The sequence below is a fragment of the Apteryx mantelli genome, chromosome 2 (genome assembly GCF_036417845.1).
Source record: "Apteryx mantelli isolate bAptMan1 chromosome 2, bAptMan1.hap1, whole genome shotgun sequence".
Taxonomy (NCBI): Eukaryota; Metazoa; Chordata; class Aves; order Apterygiformes; family Apterygidae; genus Apteryx; species Apteryx mantelli.
This window is the reverse complement of record NC_089979.1, coordinates 116654155-116681363: the sequence shown is the minus strand read 5'-3', so window position 1 is coordinate 116681363 and position 27209 is coordinate 116654155. Positions and strand designations below refer to the sequence as shown.

The following is a 27209-nucleotide window of genomic DNA, read 5'->3' as shown; positions in this document are numbered from 1 at the left end:
AACTTGACCCCTGACCTTTCCTGAGGCTGTACAAGAGTCCTGGAATATCACAGATATTGTCACATGGCAGCTCTCAGAGAAAACATCATTCAGGAGCATGTTCCAGCCTCACCTGGGTGGCTAACAGGAAGTAAACTAGAAGCAGACATGCTCCACACTATATGCCTTATAGGAAGAGGCATTAGCAGAAGTTTTGTTCACATGAACTCTCTCAACCTCCAGAGTATCCCTTATCCTCAAAACAATGACTCAAACCCCTCATGGTTTCTTCTGAACAAGTACACAAAGTGAACATGCAGAGTTTAACAGAATAGAAAATTATCTATGTGATCACCAACCTATGATTCTTTTCTATTTAATAAGTAGGCCTAGACCCTGCAGATGCTTCTCAGCAAGGAAAACTTTTTTTTTCCCCTAAGAGGCATCTGGTATACAAACAGAACATGAAAGAGCTTTAATTTTGCATGGTAAAGATGACTTTTCCTTTAGAAAGCAGCTCTGATACAAGCTGAAGCACTAAGGCTTTGGCTTGCAAAGAGTCTGCAACCTGCCTTGCTTTGAGAAGAACACCTGAAGGGAGATTTGCAACAGGAAAACATCTGATACCAAAGGATTGATTCCTCTTAAATCAAGTTTAGGGCTCTTACTGGCCTGAAGCAAAGTCTAACACTGGGTAGCCCCACTTCAAATGGTTCAGAATTGTAATTCAGCAGGTCTCCCACTTATGATGTACCAGCTTGAAAAGGAGAGAAGTTCTTAATAGCATTTAGTGTCCACAGAAAGTGGGCTATAGCCAAAAATGACTATAGTAAAGAGAACAAAAAGATACTTCTTCAGAATATGAAGATCAGAATTCAGTGTTCTCTGAAGACTTTGTTCCATCTTGCTAGTAACTCAGTATTTTAAAAGAAAACAAAACACCTTTTCTGGTCAGTAAAGTGTCCATTTAATAAACTCCTTAGCCACATTTCCCACCCCCTTCCTCCCACCCTAAAATTTCAATTCACACTTAAGCAGCAGATGACATACAATTTGATAGTGTACAACACAAGTTTTTAAATCTGTACTCTTATACTAAGAGTTATCAGGGGCTAGTATTCAACAAAATTACCTAGAACTCAGATGTGCCCATGCAAAAAAGCAGATATTTATGTACAGTCCCTATTATTTTCTTATAAATTTAAATATTTTACAAAAAATGCATTTTCAAAATGTATAAAGTTTAGTGAATATCCCATATGTATCTTAAAATAAAATATTATCTGATTTCAAAGGTTATTTCAACAATCTAGCATCATTGAAGTCTAAATTGCACCGTATAAAAGGCACTTGTGCTGTGTGATGTCTTGAGCAAATATAGTTGTTAGTTTATAATACAGTATTACAGTGTCTTTCTGAATTCATGCAGTTGTCTCCAAGCATCAAGCATCATTAAAGCAGCCAAAAGAGATTGTGAGTAAACTTGATTCCACAGTTGTGAAAACATTTTCTATTGCTAAGTCAATCATACAGCATTGTGCTCCAGCTCTGACTCTAGAATCAAATGCTATGGAAAAATTGCTGTCATTCACATGGGAATTCAAACTACATTTCATTCTCTCATAAGTTACAAAAAAGTATGCCATTTAATTACGAAACTAAAATACCATTGAACAGCTCAGTGTTCAAATAGTTTGTGCCAATGAAAGTCTGTATTTAAAAACAAGCTAGGGGCTAGTTATTCAAGGAACAGTGCACAGCATTTTTTATTTTCACTTCACTGCTGAGATAAAAGCGCAGTCCTATTTGCCTTCATCTTCTCCAGCCTTTTCATTAAGTGGCTATTGGTCATCTCCATCTCTTCGATCTTATCCAGTGCTGTTCTTAACTATAAAATGAAAGCAAAAGTTATAATCACTTTAAGCTTAATTGGACTTTCTGCTGTTCTTAAGCTGTGATAGAGGAAATCAAATCAGGAATATAACACAAGTATTATACTCTTTATAAAAGTGCCACATAATTTGAGATAAGACACTTGAGCCATATGTTTACCGCAGTCAAATGAATTTGTTAAAAAAAATTGGGAAGCAATTTAAACATGAGTGATGTGTACTTACTCCAAAACAGCTAGGTGCCTGCAGCTTCCTATTACATGCTATTAAAGGCAAAGACCTCTCTACCATCGTTACTCATCAATGGATATATATTCTAGTGGGTAGCAAGCATCATGCCAGTCATGCAGCAGCTCCTAAGCAAGCATAATTGGCAGCACAGTTAAGTGCAACTTCTTTCCAGTTCCCTATGAAGTGCATATGCTGCAAACTCCCCAAGCTGACACTTGACATAGGGAGGATGGGCTTCCCAGTAATTTTTATGAAAGCATTAGATCAAAATAATACAAGTAATCACATTTAGAAGGAAATATAACTTTAGATCCTTCCTTTCAAGGAAATACTGTGTTGAATTGTAATCAGTAGTACTTCATGTGCTATAGTTGTCTTCTGAAGGCAACACTGATGCACTCAGAGGCCTTTTCAAAACACTTCAAAGCTGTAACAACAATACAGAAAGGGAGAGCTTGGAAACAAAAGACAACTGCTCAAGACTGAGAGCTGCATGCAACTCTGAAAACTTACCTCTCGCTGAAGCTTCCTCTTTTCAGCTTTGAGCTCATCTTCCACTTTTTCTGCGTTTTCTGCTGCATTTTTATATCTTGCAACCTGTCCCTCAAGTCGTCCAACCTGCAAACCCAAATAAGACAAAAGGAACAATTACTATTCTGTAACCACCCTGAGCTCACCTGCCACCAGCTGTTCTTCCCTTTCCTAAAGGACACTGTACCACAAGGCATCCTCTGAATTATCCACAGAACCTTCCTCAGGAAAGAGGAGATTAAAATGTGTTAGCAGCAGCCATGATTGCAAAGAGGGGGTTTAAAAGAACTAGTAAGTGTTCAAACAGCAGCATAAATCAAGGGAAGGAACTTGCAGTGTCCTTCACTGCCTGGTGAGGATGGTAGGAAACAGTGCAGAATGAAACAGAGTACAGGAAAGAGCACAGAAGACAGAGAGAGTTAAGACAACTAAGCAGAGAGGAGCTGAACAGAAAACCAAGAACTGGGGAAAACATGTGATTAAAAACAAAAGGTGGAAAGTTGAAAAGTGGAGACTGTGAGAAAAGGTCCGAAGCAGAAAGGAGACATCAACTGTATCTGGATATGATGCAAGATGTCTTGAGTTCAGGCACAGTTCTGCAGTACAGAGGGGGCTCAAGACAAAGCATGGCTGGGATTTGCTGGCATCAGGCCCACATGCTGGGTCGTTTTGTGTCTGTCTCCCTGCCCCCACAAATCCATAGGTCAGGTTAGTACTCCATTGCTGTGCAAGACAGAAATAAAACCAACTGTGTAGCTCTGATTCAAATGATAATCTTTTAAGTCTTTTTTTTATTTTTATTTTTTATTTTTTTAAGTGATCTACAGAGTTGCTGAACTATAATCCCATTTGTCCCAAGGGTTGATTTGCAGGAAAAAGGAAATGAATACCACTGTAGTGCTGTTCTGTGTAAACTACAAAACAAACAGTAAATCAAATTATGAAATATGTTTTCATGTATTTGTTGAGAAAAGTCTTGTAAAATTCTGCAAAGCAAGTGTCATTTGCTATGATACAGATAAATCTGAAGAAACATATACTTACATTTTGTTCCAAGGTGGTTATGTCTTGTTCAGCTTTTGAAAGCTTAAATTTGTATTCACTAATTTGTCTGTTGGCATCTCCTAGACAAAAATTGATGTGAGTACATTACTCAATGCAACACTCTCAACAGGCAGTTTTCATTTAAATTCAAATCCATTAAAATTATTATTTTAATCAGAAGCCTATATTCAGGACTATTAAGAGGTAAGCATTCTTTCTGAAGTCTTCTTTGAGAGAAAGAAAAGAAAATAGTATTCCTGTTATATAGAGAACACTCAATTACCATTATTGTAAGAGACTGCATTAAATTGCAGATGCATAAATCCACATACACACGTTTTGAAACACACACATTTAGATCAGTAAACTCTTTGCAAAAAAGAATCGACACAGAAACATCACAGTAAGCAACACATTGCAAATTGGGTCAAATATCAATAGAAAGAAAACCAGTGGTGTTTAGTGTAGACATCTGGAAAAGCATATGAATGATAAGGAGCACAAGCCCTGAACCTGCTTGACAAGGAAACTCTGAGGAAGCTTTATAATTATTTTCATGTTACTGTTCAGTGCTGACATTGCCAGTGCTCTGTTTGAGCTAAGTGCAACAAGCTTATTAAATGACAATCTGTCAGATGAGTAACGCTTTCAGCTGAAGAAATAGCTTGCTCAGAGTGGAAAGTAGCTTAGTGCTTGTATGAAGCAACACTGAATGTTGTGTTAAATTTTAATAATTTTGGAGGATTTGTTTCAGAGAATAGTAAACTCTTAGATTAAATTTGTGTATTCAACAAAATTAAAAAAAACAGGTAGAAAATATTCAAACAGTATTCAGCTGAAATTCTATCATCTAAAAAATGAAAAAATTTAAAGTATTTTCAATTAAGTATTTTCAATTTTTGAGTATTGGCACCCATGCTAGGCAAAAGTTGCCAACTAAAAAATAACTTCCCAGAACATTATTCAAAGGAACAGTTGAAAGGAATAGTTGTGTTTTTTTTCTGAAGTTATTCTACAGTGAGAAATTTCCTGAAAGGAGACTCACCAACAAATCTAGCTGCTCAACAATCATTCATTCATAAAACTACTATTGCACAACTATATAGGAAAGATAGTATGAAGAGTCTGTGTTTCCTCTCCCCACAAGAAAAATACCTGTGAATAGTAACCAGGTACCTACTTTGCATTTCAAATAGCTGCAAGTCAGAACCATTTTCTAAGCCTGTTATATCAGGATTTGTGCCATCACTTTTAGAATATTTCTGTCGTTCTTCTTCCAGCTGCATCTTGAGTTTTCTAACCTGAAACAGAAGTGTTCTCTTGTGAAAAATCAACTTCCAGAAGTTCAGTTGTCATATACCTAAACTTTCAACGGGCCAAAATGGTAAAGCAGTCATGAGACGCCTCTGGCTGAGAGGGTTCGGTAGCTGGGAGGCTGATGGCTGCAGCCCTACTGTCCCCGCTGCCGGGCAAGGCCTTTCAGCCTGGCAACGTGCTGCCCAAACCCACCGCCTGGGTCAGCACTGCAGGGGCCTCAGTGCAACGCAGGGGGCACCCCGTAACCATAGGACAAAAGAAAAGAAATAAAAACTTTAAGTACGTGTACTAAACTGTTTTTTCTGTGACAGCAATTTTTTTTCTGCGGCAGCAAAAAAAGCAGAGGCAGGAGCAAGTGAGATTTCAGCTAACCAGGTTCTGAAATGGGGGTTCTTTACCAACCCAGATCAGTGTCACATTGGTAAGGACACTTATGGAGCTGGTAATTCCTGGTAGTCAGCCAGGCTGGAAGTTGAACATTTTGCTTTATTTTACATTAACGCTTAAATATTTAAGTGCCTTGATACTTAATGTTTATTGTTAGCATATTAGTATTTGCTGGGAGACACACTGTTAAAAAAAGAGGACACATTTGCATATCCTTTTACAGAATTTTTGAAAAGAATAGCTTGTTTTTGTTTTGTTTTTTACCTGAGACAATAACTCCTCCTTTTCTCCAGCCAGTTTTCGTAGCCGGACATCTAAAACCAAAGAACCCAATTAAAAAATCAGAGAAATCTGTAAGTGAAAATGTATTTCTCATAACTTTGTTAATTTTAAAAGTAATATGCTCTTCAAACTTAAAATTAATAGCAGGAGGAGAATAAAATACCTTGATATCTTAACTAATAATAATATATCAGCCTTTAGTTAATAGCAGAAAAAGGAAAAATACTTAATTCACTATTTATTAGTATAATAATTTTAGAAGCAAGATCTCTGAGTTCAGTAAGTCTTCACTAACAACTGAGGGTCAACTGAGGATTATTTTTGGATAATAAAACACAGTTTTGTTCAAATATCGAAACCAGCCATTTCCAATACAGTTTTTTTTGTTGTTTTTTTTTTTATGGTTGTATACACTTCTCTCTATGCTTTATTCTTAAAGACTGCTATCTCTTCAGGGAAGGCACTAAGCTTTCCCATATGTTTGCAGAAACTTTTATTATTTGCGTTCTCAAACCACAAAAAAGCACTTGGGAAAGGGCCCAAAGCAATGTTTAATTTCTCAAATCATCCAGAAGACCAATAATGGCTACAAAAATCCCCTCTCAGACAACTCGGTGCTGAGATTAGAGCAGCTCACTCGGAAATTATTACAGTACTTTGAGGTTAACAAAGCATAAAGACAACATTTGTACTTCATTATGATGGAATCACATCAGAAACATTCATTAAGTCTAATCTCTATTTAAAACAAAAATATTAAACTATTATATGTTATGTGCAAATATACGCAGGTTTATAGGGATGTTTCCTTGCATGTTAACTAATACAATTTTGGAGGGAATTGACTATATGCATGACAATTTGTTCAACCTAAGGATAAAAAACAAGTTAAAATAAAGGCCCCCCTCCAAATCCCATTTCTTTGTTATCCATGTCACTGTTTTAAAGTACTGTAAGTCTTTCTAAAAAACACAATGAAAAGTTCAAGGACGGTCAAAGAATATACAAGATGCTGTTTTCTGCAGCAGAACTTCTTTCACTGATTATACATACTTTTAAGGGAATGTTTTCTCATGAAACACAATGGAAAACATATTAATCAAAAAAACCTCTTAAATCCTACACTTTTAGGCTACTCTTACATATTTTCCCAACATTAATAAAGAGACTTAATCAGCTACAAACATCCTGGCATATCCCATTACATTTAGTCAAAAGAAATATATGTCTGTTTACTCAGTGTTAAAAAAAAATAAAAATCAAAATCTTCATAGTAGTGTAGCAAGTATTTCAGAAGCATCACAGGTGTCTTTTCGTGGCTGTAAACCACAACTTAGTATGAACAGAAGGCAAACAAAAACTTCATAAACTCTTTTAACATTAAATTATTTTAGGATATTTTTACCTAGTGGTCCTTCTCCAGCAGATTCTAAGACTTGAGCAGCTTCCTGTGATACAACTGTTATTGCACCAACCACTGATTCATGGTTTACATCACCATTTGGTGTGCCGTCTGGAATTATAACTAATCCATGTTTCTAAAAACACAAAAGAAACTGTATTCATACAAGAACAGCACTAAAATACAACTGGACAGAAGAGTTTTTAAAAGGCTTTTCAAGTTAATAGAAACAGTTACACCAAAATGCTCCATTTAGCCTACCCTAAGGTCAGGTTTTGAGGCTGTGCAAGAGTAGTAACAATTCTTCCTCTTTTATATTGACTTTGATTTCATCCCCCACGCCTGGATTTCTGTTACTTTAAGTAGCTACTACTGACATACCTCTCCTCTCTTCATTGTTTCCTTCAGGTCAGCCAACTCCTCTCTGAGCTCATCTCGCTCATTCTTAATGCAGTCAAAGTAATCTTTCTGTCTTTCTAGGGCCTGGGTTCAGGCAGATAGCAAGAAAAAGAATGGCACAGAGAAAAAGCATATAACAGATAGCAGAGATCTTCTACAAATAAATACAAAGAGCTAAATAAAAGTAAAAAAAATCAGAAGGGGTATTTAATCTATTAATACATATAAATATACAACTAATAGCTACCTTTTACAAGGAGTCACCTATCTAGCCTCATTGCTACATACTTCTCGTAACAATTTTTACTGGGTCTTAGTAGATTCTACAGCAAATATCCATTTAGTAGATTTTTTTTTGGTAGATTCTGATCAACTAAACTGAACACTAAAAGAGTAAATAATTATTCTTATTTCTGGCCACAGAGTGGCTACATTAAATTTTGCTGGATCTCAATTGGCAAAGATCCTGAAACATCACATCCATTGAACTGATTTCTCTGACTTTTACAGGACACAAAATAGGAATCATACCTCATAAAAGAGCCTGGATATATAAGCCTGTCATCCACTTATAAAAAAATAGTTTATTTACTATTTTAAGTGTTATAGCCACTCTGCAGTAAAAATAACTACTTTCAGAGAAAAAAGCACCAAACACTAGCAGCACTATTTTAGCACAAGAAAAGATCTCAGCTAAAAGCACAAAATGGACAGATGGGTTTGCACACCTATACTGCAGCTGTGCTACCTGGGAGTTAATCAGACATTTTTACCTGATTAGGTAGCATCCCAGTATTTCAGTCAAATTTCATATTGCATGCATTAAAAATAATCCTGACTATACAGCAACTGCAAAAATATACACACATATTTTGCCAAAAAAGTTATCTAACTAAACATGCACCATGTATGAATGTTTAGGAATAGACTGATAACAAGAAAGAAATGAAGGTGAATAACTTTGTATTGTAATTGCTCCACATAATTGCAATATGCTGAATTTTAATAATTGTCTAAAATGTACATACTAGAGCAATACTTTAATGCATTATTCTGTTAATTTCAACAGAGATTAAAAAATGTGCAGTTGCACATTTCAACACGTGATTGTAATTCAACATGTGAGAAAGCATTAGCTGTCACCTCATAGTTAAAGAATGCATAAGATGTCCTTTTATTTCCTAACACACATTAGCTCCCTAGAACTATGTTATAAGCAGTGTGAAGCACCTTAGTCATTACATCATTTTGTGTTCCACTTAAGGACACAACTTTGTTATTTTTGAAGGATAGTGGGAAACAAAAAAAGTAACCTCACCCACTTGAGACTGAACCCAGAGACCCAGAACTACACTGTAGATGCAGATCCTATATATGCTTGGCAGGGCCCTGTGGTGTTGCTGACCTTCCCACAACATACTTTCTATCCTCCCCTGCACACAAGTGTTGGAAATGAGAAAATTTTGATAGAGGAAAGAAATGAAACTAATATAACCACATGTATCTACCTAGGCAGAGATTAATAGTAATTATTCAACATTGAAAAACTTTTGCAACACTGATAGTTTTTGTATTCTTGGGGGTTGTTATATATGACATGGATTTTGCAGTAAGTGTACTTGCAAGAGCAACTGCAAGAATTGCAAGAGAAACTCTTTTATTGGGAAAAATATATATATATCAGGACAACTAAGCTCTGCAAGCATGCTTAAAATCAGCACCAGCCTGGTTCAAATCTGATCATTTGGCAGAAAGCAGGTTTGTCTGGAGCACTAGTTACTAAATATTCAAAAAAACCCCTTTGTCTCAAAATCTACATCAAATTCAGTTATGCTATTTTCACGTTAGCCAAGCAGGTATAATTTGGAGCAATTAAAGAGCAAAACAGTTGCAATTTCAAGAATCCTCTAGCCTGAAAGTTACAGTCCAAGGTCCTGGAACTGACCCATCTCATTTTAGGCTGAATCCCACTGAAAACTTCAAATCACCTTGTGGAAATACGACAATATAAAAAGTGTAAAGTCGAAATTCATACTGTTTGGCTTGCCTCCCTTCCCTCCCTTCCCCCTCAATTTTGAGTTAGCATCAGCCTTGCATAGAATATTTTAAAACAAGGTTACAATTTTAGTTATCTACTCCTTTGTGAAGCTTCTGAGAGGCTTCTGAAGCTGGAACAGAGTAAAAATTAGCAAGACTACTAAGGACTGGGGAGAAAGACACAAAAACTGCAAGCTAAGAAAAAGATGAAAATGTTTTTAGTTAAGAGAGAGAGAAGAAAGACAGCAAGCATTATTCCATTTTAAGAGCCAAGAGATTTCAACTTGGAGATGGTTAAAAAAATAAAAGCTAGAAAAGATCCAGTTATGACATTTACAAGTGCACATAGATTAGAAAGAGAATTTTGGCTTCCAACTTAGTCACTGTCCACAGACACTGAAGAAAAAATATATATTTTTGTCAATCTGGCTAGTAGCTAGTTCTTTGTACATTAGATGTCTGATGGACTTTGTACTAGACATGGTGAAGTATTTGAAAGAGAAAAAAAAAAGACCACTTAGACTGGCACAGTGCCGTCCACAAAGGTGATGAGTAAGTGTGGAAGAAAAATGGTAAGTAAATTAAAGATAAATAGCCTTCCAAAAGAATATTCAGGGAAAGGAACTTAAAAAAAATTGAAATATTATTTATTATAGAAGAAAGGATTGAAATGTGTATTGAAGGAGAACAGAAACATGAAATAATTAGACTGAAGTAGGACAGTATCACAGGGCACTTTTTGCAGGACCACCAGTTAATGATAGGAAGAAACCTTCCTCTTATTCTAATTTTTCAAAGTGACTTGAACTCCAGGGAATAGAGCAATTTTCAGAGAAATCTGTGTATGTCAAAATCCTGGCATAGAATTCATTTAGAGAGAAATGACCCTAGAGTTACTAAAAGACAGACGCTCTTCCTTTCTAAAGACTTTTCTGCTAACTCCGTTACCACCAGGCAATTTACTTGTGGCCCAGAACAGCCCCAATTTCAGGGCAGTGAGATTACCGCCCAGGGTCAGCCCGACTCTGAAACAGTTGTGTCACTTTTGCGCTGCCCAGAACCAAAGCTGACAAGCCCTGGCTGAGCTAAGCCAGCCACAGAGCTGCCAGTGCAGCTCCTCTGGTACCACTGTTCCTCCTCCACAAGGAGTCCAACAGCCGCTCCTGAAAAGGTCTGTCACAGCCAGCGTGTCAATTCTACCTACCAACTCCAGCCAGGTCTAAGATGCCTCCTGCAGAGTCACCTAAGACACATGCACTTTGCTCTTCAGTGCTCCAGGGCTAGGGAGGTCTTGGTAACGGCCTTAGCACAAAATGAGGGTGCCGTGCCAGGTTGGTTCAGCTAACCAGCCCTCCAAGGATCAGGAGCGTCGTATAGAAATGCCCAAGTGACTGCAAGAGTCAGTTCAAACCTGGTTGTGCTTTTCAGCACTAGGCAAGCCAAATGCAAGCAGGCTCTACAAGTAACTACCAAGGCTTCTCCGCAATGTGAGCCTTAGCGCCTGCAGCCTTCCAGGTTTTCCATTAGTTGGCATATTTTGTCTCTTTCTCTTATTCCAGAGAGTGGAAAGGTGACCATGTAAAAAAATTTTCAAAATTATATTTGTCTGTATGAAGATTAAAAGCTTTAACAATCATTTCAATTATATATAAAATGATATTAACACTCTATATATGGATCCAGACAATTTTTATGTTTGTTAGGATTAAGGAAGCAATGACTTTTTAAAGTCCCTATTACCGGTAAAAATTTTCTTTAAAAAAATAGTAAGATCTGTATGGATAACAGCTTTTTATGTTATAGATTTAATTAGTACTATTCACCATTATGCAAGTAAAGATAAAGCGGAGCTCATTTCTTTCTTTTTCCTTCTCTAAAGGGGAGAAGATTGCAAATGTTTTAAATGTTTAAAATGGAAGTGGCCTTCCTTTCTTTGGTGTACACAGTATTCCTTGGAGAGAAAAAAGAAGTACCAGTCTACTTCTAAATTGAAAAAATACCTTCCCTCCGCCCCCCATATTCATTTCATACCCCTATTTTTTTATCTTTCCAATTAATTGTCTCCTGGAGATCAAACACCTCTTTGGTTATGCAGTCTATATTCTGCTGCATTCGTTGATTCTCCTGTAGCAAATAGGATGAAGAAAGAATAAAAGAGGAAAAAGAAAGACAAGTAAAGAAATGGGAAAAAATGTCTGAACAGATAAAGGAAAGTAAATAGTAAAAGTCAACTGAAGAGTTTATGAGCATGACATTAAAGAAAAGGGATGTGACCCAGTGTAACATGGAATTTTCCCTTCAAATTCATGCAGAACTGTAATTAATTTTATTTAATCACTTAATGTCGATAAGAGAATTTAGCTACAGCTAGAACTATTTTTCATTAGTAACAGGTCCCATCGCAAACTGGGAATAACATCCTTTCTTTAGAAAAATAATTACCTTGTGGTAATTTCCATATACCATCAAACAGTGTATGGAAGTGATTCCCCCACCCCCGACTTCCCCAAGATTCTGCTATTTAGAAAGCAAACAATCTTGTTCATGGAATAAGGACTGAAGTAGACCACAAGCATATATACATATAAACGGCTTTCACATTCATCCGCCTACATTACTGAAGTACATTAGAAAGTTCATTTCCACAGAATCAACAATCTTTAATTTTATAATATAGTGTTAATGCAAGGAACTTAAATAACTGATTTCTAGTCAGTAGTTGCTTTCCTTAAATTTGTCTACCAGCAATGTCAAAAATATAAACAAACATCTTCTAGTGATCAAATAAAACCAAAGCTATCTTTTAGCCAATAAATATAAAAACATAAATATTTGCAAGATAATGGCTGAATAAAACGTAGGAGAAGAAAATAGGTTAGTTTTGACATTTTGACATTTTGTTGAGACACTAAACTGGTGCAACCAGACCAGCTGGCTGTTTGATATGCCCCAAAACAAAACAAACACATACACAAAAAAACCCCACTGCACGCCCCACAGACTGACTATTGCTGAGGAGTATATTGCTTGTATGATGTACTCTATCTAGCATGCCTTCAAAAGCATTGCAACTCCAAGCAACAGTAGCACAAATTATCAGCAGTTCATACACAACTTAGAATAGTCAAGTTGCAATATTCTGCATTATTTAGCAAAGAAATTCAGAAGAATAGCAAACACACTGGACACATTAATAAGAACATATGAATTAATGCAGAATTTTCATTGTCAGCTCATACTGAAGTTTTATTAAAGACAGTAATAACATAAGATCTTACTTATACTGTACTTTTATATCCAGGGAATTACCAAGTATTTTAGAAGCTGAGGATATTAAAAAACAAACCCTGCAAAAAGCACTTTTATTAGCACTATTTTCAAAAGTGTATCAACTATTTTTTTTTACACTTGTTTTGACAGTTTTATTAATGCATTCTACAAAACAGAAAATCTTCTTGCAAGTAAAAAGAAGTTTGCATCAAGCATCCAGAAAGTGAAATATGCCTAATGACTGCTTTCAGATATTATATTAATACATGTCAAAAAATAGGACCATGTTTATCTGAGTAAAATTGCATTTTGCCCTTTGCCCTGTAAACATAGTTAAAATTCTTTCTTATGTTCACACAATTATGCATGAAGATGACATGAGGATTTTTAGGGGTAGAGAATTTTTTGCCCTCCCAAAAAGTGAATTTAATTTTACTTCTGGGAGTGGAAAAGGATGTCTTCGTCAATAACCAGTCTCCTAAATGGCTTCAGCTAGATTATGTGCTAGTGCTAACATTTGGAAAAGTTACCCAAATAAATCTGGGTACATTTGAAGGGGCTACATGACTTTGAATATTCAACACACATGCTGTGTGCTACCAAAGCAAACACTCCAGACAAATCTATATCAATTTTCTTGACAACAAAGTCAAAGAGAATCCAGAGCAAGTGACGGAGCTCAGAGCTTCAACCAGAACATGAAGTTTTTTGCTTGTCAGCACATCAATCTGCTGCACAATGCTGCTGCTTAAACTGATCTTACTCCTTTTCTGCTAGTAAACCACACCAACTGGAGTTCATGCACCTGATAATTTTCTCAGTAACAACAGCAGCTCTGGGACTTTTCAAAAAAAATTTTTTTTTTTCTTTTAGTTCACTGCGCTACTGCCTGAATAGCACAAGAACTTGGTGGGGAAAAGAAATCAACCAATAATATGCAATATTATACAGCTTTTGAAAATCATGTAGTAGAATCTTTGGCCCATATCAAAGATATTGATATGCTGAATTTCTACTGAAATGAAAAGGTAGTGGGGAAAATGAAGTACTATCTGAGCTATGACTTATAGTACTAGAAGTAAAATCAATGGGAAGTGGACATCAGAATACTGTTGAGAGTATAAACCTTTGTGGATTATTTTAAAATTAAGATTGAGATTAGCTCTGGGATTCTCAGTCACATTGATTTATTTCTAGAAGGGAAGGAGAGAGAAAAAAACAAATCAAACCAAAAAAAAAAACAAACACCAGCAACATGGTTATGACTAGTAAAATGCTAACCAGTGTTGCTGCATTTGTGCTTGACTGCAAAGCAAATAAACATTAACTATTGCAAACTTCAGTTGCTGATGCTCACAAAAATTTGGATTAACTCAAATGCAAAAATTTGGGGAAAGACAAAGAAGAATACTTGGTACTATCAATGCATCAGAACTTCCGGTCAGGCCTAAAGAGATTTTGGGCATATAGGCATTAGTTCTGTCCTCACAAAGAGGGAAAAAAAAAGGGAACACTGATGATAGAACCAGGGTTCTTGCAGGAATTAAGGACTGTACAGTATGTAATACACTTTTGAAAATCTTGCAGTGCCATTTTTAACTTCATAAATTGAGAGATTAATAGCTTAAATTCTTCTCACTAAAGTAAGAAAAATTCTTTCTTAAAAAGTCCAAGCTGATATTGAAGTTCATTTTGTTTATAGGAAGACTGTACCTACGCAAACCTTACACCATTTTTGTTTGCACAAGTTCTACCATACACTATCTCATATGAACATACCTCTATCAATTCATCTCTCTGCCGAAGGCCCTCTTTAAGTTCATCCAGCTTATGCTGTAGAACACTGCACGTGTGTTTCTGTCTTTCCAATTCCTATATTAAATAAATGTCAAAAGTCACAATTTATTTGGGGTTTGACACACATCTCCAATAAAAAAAGCAAGGTATCGCTTAACATAACATTACCTAAGAAATTACTGCAAAAATTTAAGAAATTCAGACTATCTAATGGCTAAAATTCACACATTCTGTGTCTGAGTAAGTTCTCTAGATACTTACTACATGGAAGATTTTATTTAGCAACATTTATAGCGGAAGAAGGGAAAAGATGTCATAAAGGTTTAAGCACAAAATTAATGAGAGAAAAGCTCAGCCTCTCTCTTCCTTTCAGGTTAGAATATGGAATTTAAACTATGCTTTTGCATATTAAATTATCTAAATAATGTTGGAAAAAGCTGCCAAATTGATTTTTCATTTCTGAGAAAGTGTAAATGACAGAATAAATCCTATTTAATTAATCAGAAAGTTACATCTTTAGAGTTTTGTATTATTTAAATAGCTTCTCAGTCTGTTTAAAAAAAAAAAAAAATCCAGTACTCACAAGATCTTTAGCCACTAAGATAGATACACTTTTCTAACAATACAAAGGTTTTGAACTGTTTCTAAGTAATACGGGCTTCTATAGTCTATCTCTATAATTAGAAAAAAAAAAATTCTCAAAAAACAGTACCTTTGACTTCTCTTCATTCTCCCTGTAGAACTCTGCTATCTGTTCTTCTTTCTCTTCAATGACATCCTTTAAAATATCCACTTGGTAAACTAAGTTGTTTTTCTCATTATCTAGTTGAGCATTGGAAACCATAGCTTTCTTGTACTTCTCTTCAACTTCAGCTATAGAATCCTACGGAGAGCAGAAAGGCTCACATTAGTCTAACTTTTTGATGAATCACTATAAAGTTATCATACCATCATAACATTGAAGAGTGTTATCTGTTATACAGTAAAATGCTGCAACCACCCTTGTTTCTGAACTATTATTCATGTCTTTTCTTTAGAGAAATAAAGTCACAGTCAGTTTCCATTATTCAGGTTATGCTATACCCAGCAGTGAAAAGTTATTATAGCAAACGTATGAAAATTACAAAATAATATTCCACCTGCATTTTCTACTCTGCCATCGTCATAACTTTATTAACTCACAGCAACAGAAAAGTAATATCAGAGTTTTACTGCATTTTCAATGCATGCATGAGAAAACACTTCAGAATGCAGCAACAAATTTGACATGAAGAGAACTCAGACAAGTAAACAAATGACAAGAGATGACAGAAATATCTCTAAGAGTAGTTTTAACACAATTCTCATTACTTAAGTATAGTTCTATACCTCAGGTTTGAAGTTTTAAGGTAGTCACATCCTTTTTTCAATAATTATTATGAGCTCTGTTTAGGTAGACTTTTTGTCTTTCTATTTCGTTGTAAGATAATGCTTTCTACATATTCATCCCCCATTCCCACCCCAAATACAAATCTTCAAATGGCAGAATTTCTTTAAAAAAAAAAACAAAAAACCAAAAGTATTAGCATTATAAGAAATAAAAATACACATCAAGATTAACCTACTCGATTTCTCTACCTGCAGGTACAATATGCCTTGCTAATCCCACTTACCCAGTTCTGTCATCTCTTGCATTTACCAAAATGATTTTATCCTATTTTTTCCAGAACTGTAGCAAATGTCAACTATTCAAATATTGGAGCAACTATTACTCCATGCACTTTTAAATATGCAATGACTGCAATATGCACTATTTTCAAAATACAAAAATTAAGTTTTACAGAGTCCTCATTATAGAGCTGAAAAAGATTAAACCACCTCCTTTCCAAAGTAGGTCTGCATCCTATTACCAATCCCCTAGTAGTTTATATAATCTGTTTTTTGAAGTCACAGGTAGCATAACTTCCATGTTTAATCATATGCATCATCATGATACCAGGAGCACTAGGCACACGAAGGGCACTAGGCTTGTTTTTTTCCTGAAAACAGAACAATAGAACTAAGATTTTGGGGGATAGGGTGGTGACAATCTAAGTTTCCTATGGAAAAAAAAGTCTAACTCTTCTCCAACCCAAAACCCTATTCCACTTTATAATACATATCTATGTTGAATAAGCTGTCCTTGTAGTACAAATTTTCTCTTTCATAATTTTATCATAAATATTCGTACCTCCCTATTCCATTCCTTGAATTCTGTAATTTTGTGCTGGAGAAATACTGTGTTCTAGAAACCCCAGAAAACCCAAACCCTTTCTTAAAGACATGTCCAGACAGCACACAGACCAAAAGAGACATAAAACATAAGAACTAAAAAGATAAGAAAGGTGCCATTATGATCTGGAAAGCAGTAAATAAAAAATAACAAAAAAGATTCAGAAAGATGTAAGAAAGCAATGAGAAAATAAAGATCACATGTAAGCGTATTCAAGTAATTCTTAAAAGTTTTAAGTTAAAACCACAGAAAACATTGCTTCTGCTAGTAAGCACAACAAATCTCGTAACGATTGGTAAAACATGGAATGTCAGAGAGAGTTAATCTTTGTAAGACTTTCAAAGGACAGTTGAATGGAGGTGGAAAAAAGGAAAATGTAACAATTAAAATGAATTCTATACTCCTTTTATGGGAATATACAAGATTTAACAAAAACGCAACTAGAAAAAAATGCCAGTGTAGTTGTTGATTGGTGTGTATGCACAGCGCATAGAGCAATTTAGGTTGGAAAAGATCTTTGGATGCCATCTGGTCCAACCCCCTACTCAAAGCAGGGCCCACTGAGATCAGGCTGCTCACAGCTCTGCCCAGCTAATTGTGTGCATCTCCAGGGATACAGACTGCACAACCTCCCTGGGAATCCTGTGCCAGTGTTTGCCTACCCTCCTTTAAAAAGTTTTTTTCTCAAGATCCAACTGGAATTTCTTTTTCTGCAACTTGTGTCTGTTGCCTCTTGCCTGTCACTGTGCACCTGAAAGAGCCCTGACCCAGTTTTTCCTCTATACTCTCCCATCAGGTAACTGAAAACGGCAATAAGACCTCCCCGCCTTTGTTTTCTCTACTCAAGACTGAACAAACCCAGTTTTCTCAGCCTCTCGCTGTATGCCATATGCTCCAGGACCCTAGTCACCTACAAGCACTGTGAGAAAAAGAAAATCTGACTATCAGAGGAACATATCTAACAGACTCAAAACAGAGAGACTTGATCAAAGCTTAAAAGAGTCGATTAAAATTTAATTAATTGACAAGTTAACAGGGAAAAATCTGAAGTTACAAAAGGGGAATAAATTAGTTTTGAGACAGAAGAGTGAGAATTGCTTCTGAAAAAGAAGCCAAGCTTTGTCTAAGTGGCTCAGACCAGTTAAGAAAACTGGGACATCGCTAAGCCTTCTTTGGAACAGTTCCTTCTTTCTGAGGGGAAGACTTGCACGTGTTCCCTATGCTGCAAGAACTCCAACTAGTTTCAGTAACCTTTCAATTAAGTGAGAAATAATAAGGATTGAGAGAGAGTTCCCTAAACTGAACAAGAGAAAAATTTTGATGAAAGAAAAAGGATTTCTTTCTAGCTGATTCATGGGAAGATGGATGGAGTCAGCAAAACCGAAGCATCAAGAGATATTAAAAGATTTGAACAACTGACAGTCAGAATTATCCATACTACAGTTTATTTTGCTGACACCAAGCAGTTTTGAAGCCAGGTAAGAAACACTCTTAGCACTATGAGGATGAGCAACCACAGAGATATGCAAGTAGCACGACTACAGATCACTGTTACTCAATCACTGAGAAAACACGTACAAGAAGGATAGTGCAGCAGGTATCCTAGTAACTCTTAACATATGCAACACAAAACTGCTAAAGCTGCGGTTGAGAAAAGGGCAATACCTTACCAATTAGACAGAAGGGCTCCCCAAAGAATCTCCATGGAAGGCAAATTAACTTACAATCACATTATTTAGTATTATTAATAATAACTTAAAACAATAGTATAAACCAATTCAATTCTGCCAGCCAAGTATACATCAAGATCTTACTGTCTACTGCATACCTGTGCTCTTTGGAAACTGTAATTGATTACAAATCAATAGTGATGCACTAGTAATGATTCAGAACATCAGCCATGAGATGCTGGCGAACATGCACAAACGTTAGAGTTTGAGCTATTTTGAAATTATGATGCAATCTCATCTTTTAATTCAAAGTTAGTACAATCATATCTATTTCTAAAAATCTTGCAATCTTCCCTCAAACCTGTTAAGGAAAACTTTAAAAGCACTAAGGAATTCAGCAGTATTAGGAAAAAAACAGCTTTGTGACAATTCTGCTCTTTGAAATCCATTTAATATACATATAGTAATATGATAAAAAAAAAAAAAAGTACTTCATCTGAGCTTCTGACTATCAGATTCAAAGAAGGTTACTTATTCTCTGGAGAGGAAACAATTTTTGCTGCAGTGAACAGCTGAAATTATGTATTTTCTCTTTACTATACCATTTAATATGTTATTTAATCAAAGAAATTCAAGGAAGCTGTTAAATAAATCACTGTTATACCATTTAGTGGCAAGTAGTATTCATTAAATTCATTCTCTATAGAGATATACAAAAAATATGATTGGACCTCTTTACTTTTACACAGAACTATTCATAGCTTGATAACAGGAAAGAGCAGAATAACTATTCTGAAAAAGATATTGTAAGCCACATCATTTGCCATATCCAGTTTCCCTTCAACACAGAAGAGAAGATAATCGTAATTTAGATTAACTATAAATTGCTAATTGAGTAGAAACTTCCAAAAGAAAAGCCCATCAATTTAAGTAAGCCAAAACATAGACAAAAATCTCATTAACCTATTACTGAAAACACCAGTCTCACTTAGAAAAACTAAAAGATAATCAGAATGCAAACCATGAACAAAAGATTCTCTCTTGATAGCAGTCTACAAATGATCCACAAAAACTTTATCTTTTCCTGCAGGCAATATGCCTGCTCAGATTCATGTGAGTGCACCTTTCAAAAGTATCACTTTGGTTTTATTTTTATAAAATTCAGTATTTTCTGGAGCTGGAAGACTAACTCTTAATTTCTTAGTTAAGGTCTTCATCATGACTGTATCCTATTTCTCTTCCCCATTCCTCTTCCCCATTCAATATCTAATTACCTTGAATTTCCATTAAATTGCTAAGACTGAAAAACACTGAAAATATAGATTGAACCTCTCATTATCTTACCAGAAAACACCTGGCTAAAAGAAAGTTTAATACTATTTCAACATAAGCCAAATAATTAACATTTGATTCTAAATGTACAGTAAGACAGTATATCTTAAAAATTTACCCACACAACAAATTTAATGATGCGCTCTATGCATTAAATGTTAGGTACATGCTTTAAAGAAATTAAAAAATTAGTTAGTAAAGCCTTACATAGTTAGTGGAACCAGTGACATCTCCATTACCCACAAAACCCCATACAAAATGCATGCTTGGGAGAAGCCCTGATACCTTTAGTTCTTTAAGTCCCTGCATGTATCTCCCTTCTACATCATGTATCTGGTCCTTAAGATCATAGATATCCTGCAGGACATAGGAATGAACCATTGTATAAGCAGTACAGGGAAATAATTTATAGCTGAATGAGCATTAAAAAGGTTGCCATGCATTTCTGTCAAATGCCAAAGCCTGCAGTAACTCACAGAAATTATATTTAATTCACAATGCTTAACTAGAATAAAATTAAGATTTTGTTTATGTCACTGAATCCAAGCCATGAGAATTAAAATTTTTCTGAGATAGCAAGAAACTATTTAAAATTCGATATAAACAAATTCTTTTTTTATATAAGCTAAGCTGTCAGCACCATAAATATTTATGAACACAACCAATACAATTAACATGACAAAAAAATATATATACATATATATCTTTCCTCAGATTGAAAATTACATTTCATAACTTTTTCTTTATATTAAAAGAGAGAGAGAGAGAGAGAGAGAGAGAGAGAGAGAGAGAGAGAGAGAAGTTTGATATCAAAGAGAACTCCTCCTAATCACAAATACAATTTTAAACTAGCTCCAAAGTCTCCAATAATGCAGTTTACCCGTAGTTCACTTAGGGAGGCATCAGGATCCACCAAACTGCTCGTGTCTCCACTTCCTCTCCTAGATGAGTTGCCACTCAGAGGAGTTGCACTTATTGAATTGCGAGATGATGGCTTAAAAAGTGGAAGACATTGTATCAGGAACCATACTGTGATTTCTTAAGTGGTAACTTCTTATCTCTGATTATTTGACCTTATTCTTTATAAATTCCTTCACAGTCACGGAACACTTTTTTCTCTCTCTTGGTTTTACCATTTCTTAATACTAGGTTATAGACAGTATTTTGCATTGATTACTTTCCAGCATTTATGTCATTTCTTGGTGAAATGGCGGTTTGTTTGCTGTCATCTGCTTTATTTATGAGAAGCTTACAGAACAGCACAGAGAAAACCTAGGTGGCTTGTCATAACATTTCAGAACAGAACACTCAAAATAAAATTGAAGACTGTCATAAGGGGGCTGTTAGTGCTGGAAAAATATAAAAGTTCAAAACATTTCTAAAAGTTCTAATTTCTGCAATACTGGATTCAGAAGAATGTCTCCAATAGTACCCATTATCTGAATTTTTACAGCCCTATTCTCTTAAAATTCAACCTTTTCTGCTGAATATTTCCTTACATACAAAATGACTTCTATAAGAAATGTTCTTGTTAAAAGTAAATAAAAATAAAATTATTGTCTTGGTAAATAAAAGGTGCAAAACCCATTAATTTTTGGTTGATAAAAATGTATGTCTAAGAGTATCACTTAACAAGATATATCAAATAACTAAATTAAATTCTACTAAAAACATGTAGCATTTCAACTTTTAGAATATTTCAAAGCTTGTGAATTAATGGTGAACATTGACTTTCAATAATATTTAAATTAAAAGTTCTTACCCTTGAATAAATTTCCAAATGTGTTTTTTCACTCTTTTCTTCCAGCTGAAAGAGAAAAGGGAAAGTAATCACAAGATATCCCTTCTGTGATGAAGGACTATTGAAGCACCATCTTCTGTCCAAAGACACTGAGAAATATTTAAGAACAAAAAAAGAAATGAAAGAAAAAAAAAAACAAGAAGTTAAAGGTCAAAATACCAGGGGAGAAAATCAGCCTGGAACAGTAGTTTTTACTTTAATTGCAAAATAAGTGAATGCATATAATAAAAACTCAGAAACTTTAAAGAAAGTTTTGGCAAAAGTCAATGCCAAAATTAAAGTACTGCACAACAAAACAAGTTTCAGCATTTTAAATTTCAACAGCGTAGTGACTGCAACACTTCATGGCATAACAGATGGAAAGCTTTATGCAAGTGCAGTTTACATCACTAGTGACATCAGCGTGAATGTCAGTTATTAGAAAACATGTTCATTACTCCAAACTCTTCGGTAAAACCAGCAAATACATCAGGACAAAAACAACTCAGGTGAACATGACTGAAATGTATTAACTAAAAGCAACCTATTAAATAATTTCAATTCATATTTTAAGCATTGAAGCCTGAGCAAAAGAACAAACTTAAATATACCCCCTAACTTCTTAGCTAGGAAGCTCTGATATTCCAAACTTTCATTATAGTTTTCCTTATTTTCAACATTTCTGTGAATCAAAATAGGTGATATAAAATGACAACCATAACATGCTGACATATTTTCTAAAGCTAGCATGATTTATCAGCATGATACCTCTAATATCTCACTTCTCTAAAAACACTTGTTTTTCTCCCAGTCCAGGGAGAAGTGATTTGGAAGTGTGCTCCAATCACAGTAGAAACAAAGCTCACTTCATGAGATCTTTCTTTCTCCTTCTATTACGTTTTCTACAGAAACAACATTATTTTTCAATTACAACTCTGCGTCATCTCCAATGATGTCTTGAAATTGTAAATTGCAAATATTTGTCACCACTGTGATGACAAAATGATGTGAAGAATCCAATTGATATGAAGTATCCATAAGGAATAACTTAAAACAAATCCACACAAATTTAGAACCTAAATAACAACTACAACAACAAGAAAAGCAACTGAGAAAACCATGTCATTGCCAATCTCTGTCTCCACACTTTCTCTTAGCAGAGAATTATTTGCAGGAAAGTAGCTTTACTGGAGGGTGTCCGTGTGTGTGTGTGGGGGGGGGGGGAAGCTAAAATTTAAACTAGAGAAATGATTGCTCTCTCTTACACTTGGAGCATGCACAGACAGTAAATATCCTGCATCATTATAACAATATATGTTATGCAGCACTAAGAGTACTAAACCACCTAAATGCAGAATCACAGAAACAGTGCCTTTAAGGGCACTCAGGAAGTCATCTAGTTTGGTCTCCCCACCCAAAGCAGGACCACGGCCAACATGAGTTTGGGTTAGCTGTGGCTTTATCTAGCTGATTTTCTTGAGGGGGAAACAAACAAACAAACCAACTCCCCCACACTGATATATTTTTTTTATATATATATATATATATATATATATATATATATATACATACACACATACATACACACACATACATACATACACACACACACACACACACTGATATATATACATCAGTAAGCTTTCCTGAGCACCTTATTCTCTCATGGGGGAGAAGAAGAGACAGGGAAGTTTTCCACCTGTGCAAAATTAGTACAGAAAAGGAGTCACTGCAGCATGTATCGAGTGTTATTGAAATACTGCAGATAGTTCTTTCCACGGGTTACTGAAAGCACAGGAGCAGAGGAAGACCGCCTGACCAGAACTTGGTGTTGAGATACTTAAAAAAAAAAAAAAAAAAAAAAAAAAAAGATTACAGATTCAATACTACTTGTCAGTACCAGGATCTTTGAATGCATGTGGAAGACCAAAAGAAATAATGCAGCAATACATAAATTTTCTCTCCACCATGTAATTTCTTCCTTTTCTCCCCATCCCTCGCATAAAACAGCCTGAGAAAGATCTTAAGACTTTTTACTCTCAATGAAGATTTCACATTCAAGAAACAAACATCTCTTAAAAGCAGGTCTCTTGGTGACCATTCAAAGAATGCTTTATGACAGACTACACAGCTTTCTAATTCTGCAGATTTAAGGGTCTAAGACTATTTCTCACCTCTCCTTACTTCAAAGGCAAGCATAAGAACAGGAATTTTCCTGTCTTTTCCACTAAAAAAAAGCCCAAATTTTGACTACAAGTAACAAAGATATTTCTAGCACTATCTGCAGCAATAAAGAGAAGGCAGCTAGGTTTGTTGTAGACAGTGATCAGACTAAAGGAATGCACAGGAGAACTGTAACTGTAATTTTCCCATAACATTTGATTAACCTGGGATTCAGTGCAAGAGCATAGCCAAAAATGAATGCTCCAATAACAGATCATGACAAAAAACACGTCTTGGCTGGAAGAACACTAAAATGTACTACAGAGCACACCTCCAAGAATATAATTTTGTCACTAAAATAAATTAGTATTCCAAAAATGCACAAAAAACCCTATAGGATGCTAATTTTATATATTAATTTTCCAACACAAAAAAGATATTTTTACATTTCAGAGATGCTTAAGTCCATCACACAATAAAAATGTGAAGTGTTTATCACATGCTTCTAGCAACAGGCAAAATTCCTTTAAAATAAAAGCAGCATGCAAAGACAAAATTGAAAGGAGTCCCTGAAATTCAAGGGCTTCTAATTCTGAACTTCCTTGCACATGAATGTTGTAGCCTGATCCCATTCTGACTAAATGTTAGTGAGGTATCTTTTACACAAATGGGACCATTTACATGTAAAACAGTTGAAACAGTTGAAATTCAAGGACTCCTGACATTTATATAAAAACGGCATTCGGCTTGCAATAAACCCCAACCCCTCAACTCAAAGCCATCTGCCATTAAATAACTCCCAGTTCTTTTACAGTATTTACTCTCTTAAATATGAAAAGAAAAATCCACAATGCATTAGTTTGCTGCATTCACCACACGGTAGCATCAAGCATTACACTCACACTATTCAAACCTTGGACATCATCTGCATCAGAAACAACGCTTCCCCTGCAGTTGGAACGACTGAAATAGTCAGCAGCAGTTTCACTTTGATCAGAAAAATCAGAGGGCTTCCAAAGACAGATAGGGAGAAGGGTGAAAGAAGTTGGAAGTGACATCACAGCATTAACAAAAGTCTATTTACGAAAGTATACTAAATTGTAACTTGAATTTCAACTATTGCAATTCATTGTTGTATTTCTAACATTTTAACAACAGCTACAAAATATTAATTTTTTTGATTTTTGATATTTTAAATGTGTCTACATGAATACCACCTGAGCCACACTGATACAAATATTTTGGCCAGTATGTATATATGTAATTTTTAAACACTTTCTTCACATGTATATTAGTCTTATAGTTTAAGGTATCTAAAAACTATATAAGAGCAATAAGCATTTATTGATTTCCTTCTCTCACTTGGTGTAATACAAAAAAAAGTACAGTCATAGGTACAAAAGGATTTGGTACTAATATTGTGCCAAACACAGGTTATAAAAATTATACACATATATTTTAAAAATAAGGGTTGTAGATTGTAATACCAGATGGTATAATCAGAGCAAGTTGATAAATAAGAGTTATTACTTTTCTCTACAAATCTTGTCTCTTCTTCTGATCACTACAAGCACAATACTACTAATTGCAAACACAATCTGGGCTTCCTGTTATTCAAAATTTCAAGAAGCTTTACAATCGAAGATAAGCTTTCTCCCCAAAGCTATATGTCAGACAGGCACTTAAAAAAAAAAAAAAATGAGGAAAATATACTAATACTACACAGCACTTCTTGTGAACAAGGCACGATATATCTAACTGCATTACAATCGCCACAGGAAGTCAAGTGAAATATTTAACTAAGCAAATGTTATTCAGGTTAAACAATAGTATTTAATGAGATACGTATATTTGTCAAATAAAACTAATGCTAATATTCCATCCCAAAAGGCAGAAGTTTGTGAACATTATAAGTACTTTTAAAACTAAATGTATGAAAGAAAATCTTTAAATGAATATCAGAGTTTGAAAATTTGTCTTCATCCTCTTCTCACAATTTTTAAGAAATAATTCTGAACTTCCTTGTACTTGATATACACGATTGATGTAGCCTGATCTCATTCTGACTAAAAGATAGTGAGATATCTTTTACACAGATGTGACCATTAACATATAAAATAATTCCCCGATGAACACCTATGTCTCAAGTTAAACATGCTTAGGACAACAGTCTGTGCTTTTGTCACTGCTATTTTTCTGACAGATAAAACAGAAAATGACTTCAACACTCCAGATCTTTTGGCTACAGTTACATCTACATTTTAAATAGTATCTCATTAAAAAAAAAAAAAAGATAATTTTTCAGAATCAGAAGTCTGGCTCAACTTTCTTATTTCATTTGCATTTCAGAAACTATAAAGATGCTACAGAATTCTGCCTATATAAACAGGCACTTAAACCAAGCAGAAAAACAAGCAAATCAAGCCAAGGGCTGCAAATGCAGTCTATGACAACAGTGCACTCTTTTCTTCATTTGCAAAAGATCATCTTTGCTGTTGAATAGTATGCAATACACTAAACAAAACAATTAGCCATCTTAAAAAAATTGAAGTTTTTTCTCATTCCTTAAAATACAAGCATGCAACCCAGCACACCGTACTATCCCTCAACCCTTATATGGCATGATTACCAGATGCAGTACTCTCTATTTGATCATCTGTGCACTACAAGGTTTTAAAAATATACTTTTATTTTAAAATAACAATAATTTAATATAAATTATATGTTATATAAATTAATAATTTATATTATATAAATATAATTAAAGTTGTTAAGACTGAAATCTAAGGCTTGCCTATTTTGCATAAATAATTTACATAGTGTGAATAATGATATCCATTCTGTATGGAAAAAAGTAAAGAAATGCTTATAATTAAAACATTCTAAAAGAGACAACAAAATGAATGATACACACTTGAAAACAGACATTCAGACATAATTTTTCTGAACAGAAGCAAGGGTCTTAAAAAGAAACAGTTATGCTGAAAGGCTGAAGCATTAAATATGGGTTACATTTAAAAACCCTCATAAAAACAAAAAAAATGGCTACACAACTAATAAATATTATTAAGGGCCTAATAAACTTATTCTCTGCATATCAAGCATAATGGAGTGCACAGTAATAATCACAACTTACTTTGGCTTGTGAATCAAGGTCAGTGTTCAAAATTTAATGTTGACCAACGAAAAAAGAGTTGCTCCTCAGCTTACACAAAAGTTACCTCAAGAGTTTAATCTTTTTTCCAAAGTATAGACTTGCTTCATTGCAATTGATTGCACAAGTGAAAACCCCTTTAAAATCATCATAAGAAAACCTAAGAACTACCACAATGCTTAGGTTGCATTCTCTATTTCAGTATCCCCTCTCTCAGAGGGCAGCCAGCAGTGTAATCTCTAAAACTAGCATCAGAAGCAGCGGCATCTATGGACTGATCCTCCCTTTCTA

At 34.9% G+C, this 27209-nt stretch overlaps 1 protein-coding gene across 1 annotated transcript in view; it reads right to left on the bottom strand.

Moving 5' to 3' along the window:
• Positions 1-1756: 1756 nt before the first annotated feature.
• Positions 1757-27209, bottom strand: part of LRRFIP2 (LRR binding FLII interacting protein 2) — a 61187-nt gene continuing 35734 nt past the window's right edge. Inside the window, exons 14-27 of the mRNA XM_067291297.1 lie at positions 24667-24774; positions 21584-21628; positions 20702-20815; positions 20107-20178; positions 15281-15451; positions 14551-14643; positions 11533-11625; positions 7447-7548; positions 7069-7201; positions 5646-5695; positions 4858-4978; positions 3678-3757; positions 2616-2720; positions 1757-1867 (exon numbers count right to left, since the gene is read on the bottom strand). Coding sequence (XP_067147398.1) covers positions 1757-1867; positions 2616-2720; positions 3678-3757; positions 4858-4978; positions 5646-5695; positions 7069-7201; positions 7447-7548; positions 11533-11625; positions 14551-14643; positions 15281-15451; positions 20107-20178; positions 20702-20815; positions 21584-21628; positions 24667-24774 — 1398 coding nt within the window. The remainder of the gene's footprint in view (positions 1868-2615; positions 2721-3677; positions 3758-4857; positions 4979-5645; positions 5696-7068; positions 7202-7446; positions 7549-11532; positions 11626-14550; positions 14644-15280; positions 15452-20106; positions 20179-20701; positions 20816-21583; positions 21629-24666; positions 24775-27209) is intronic.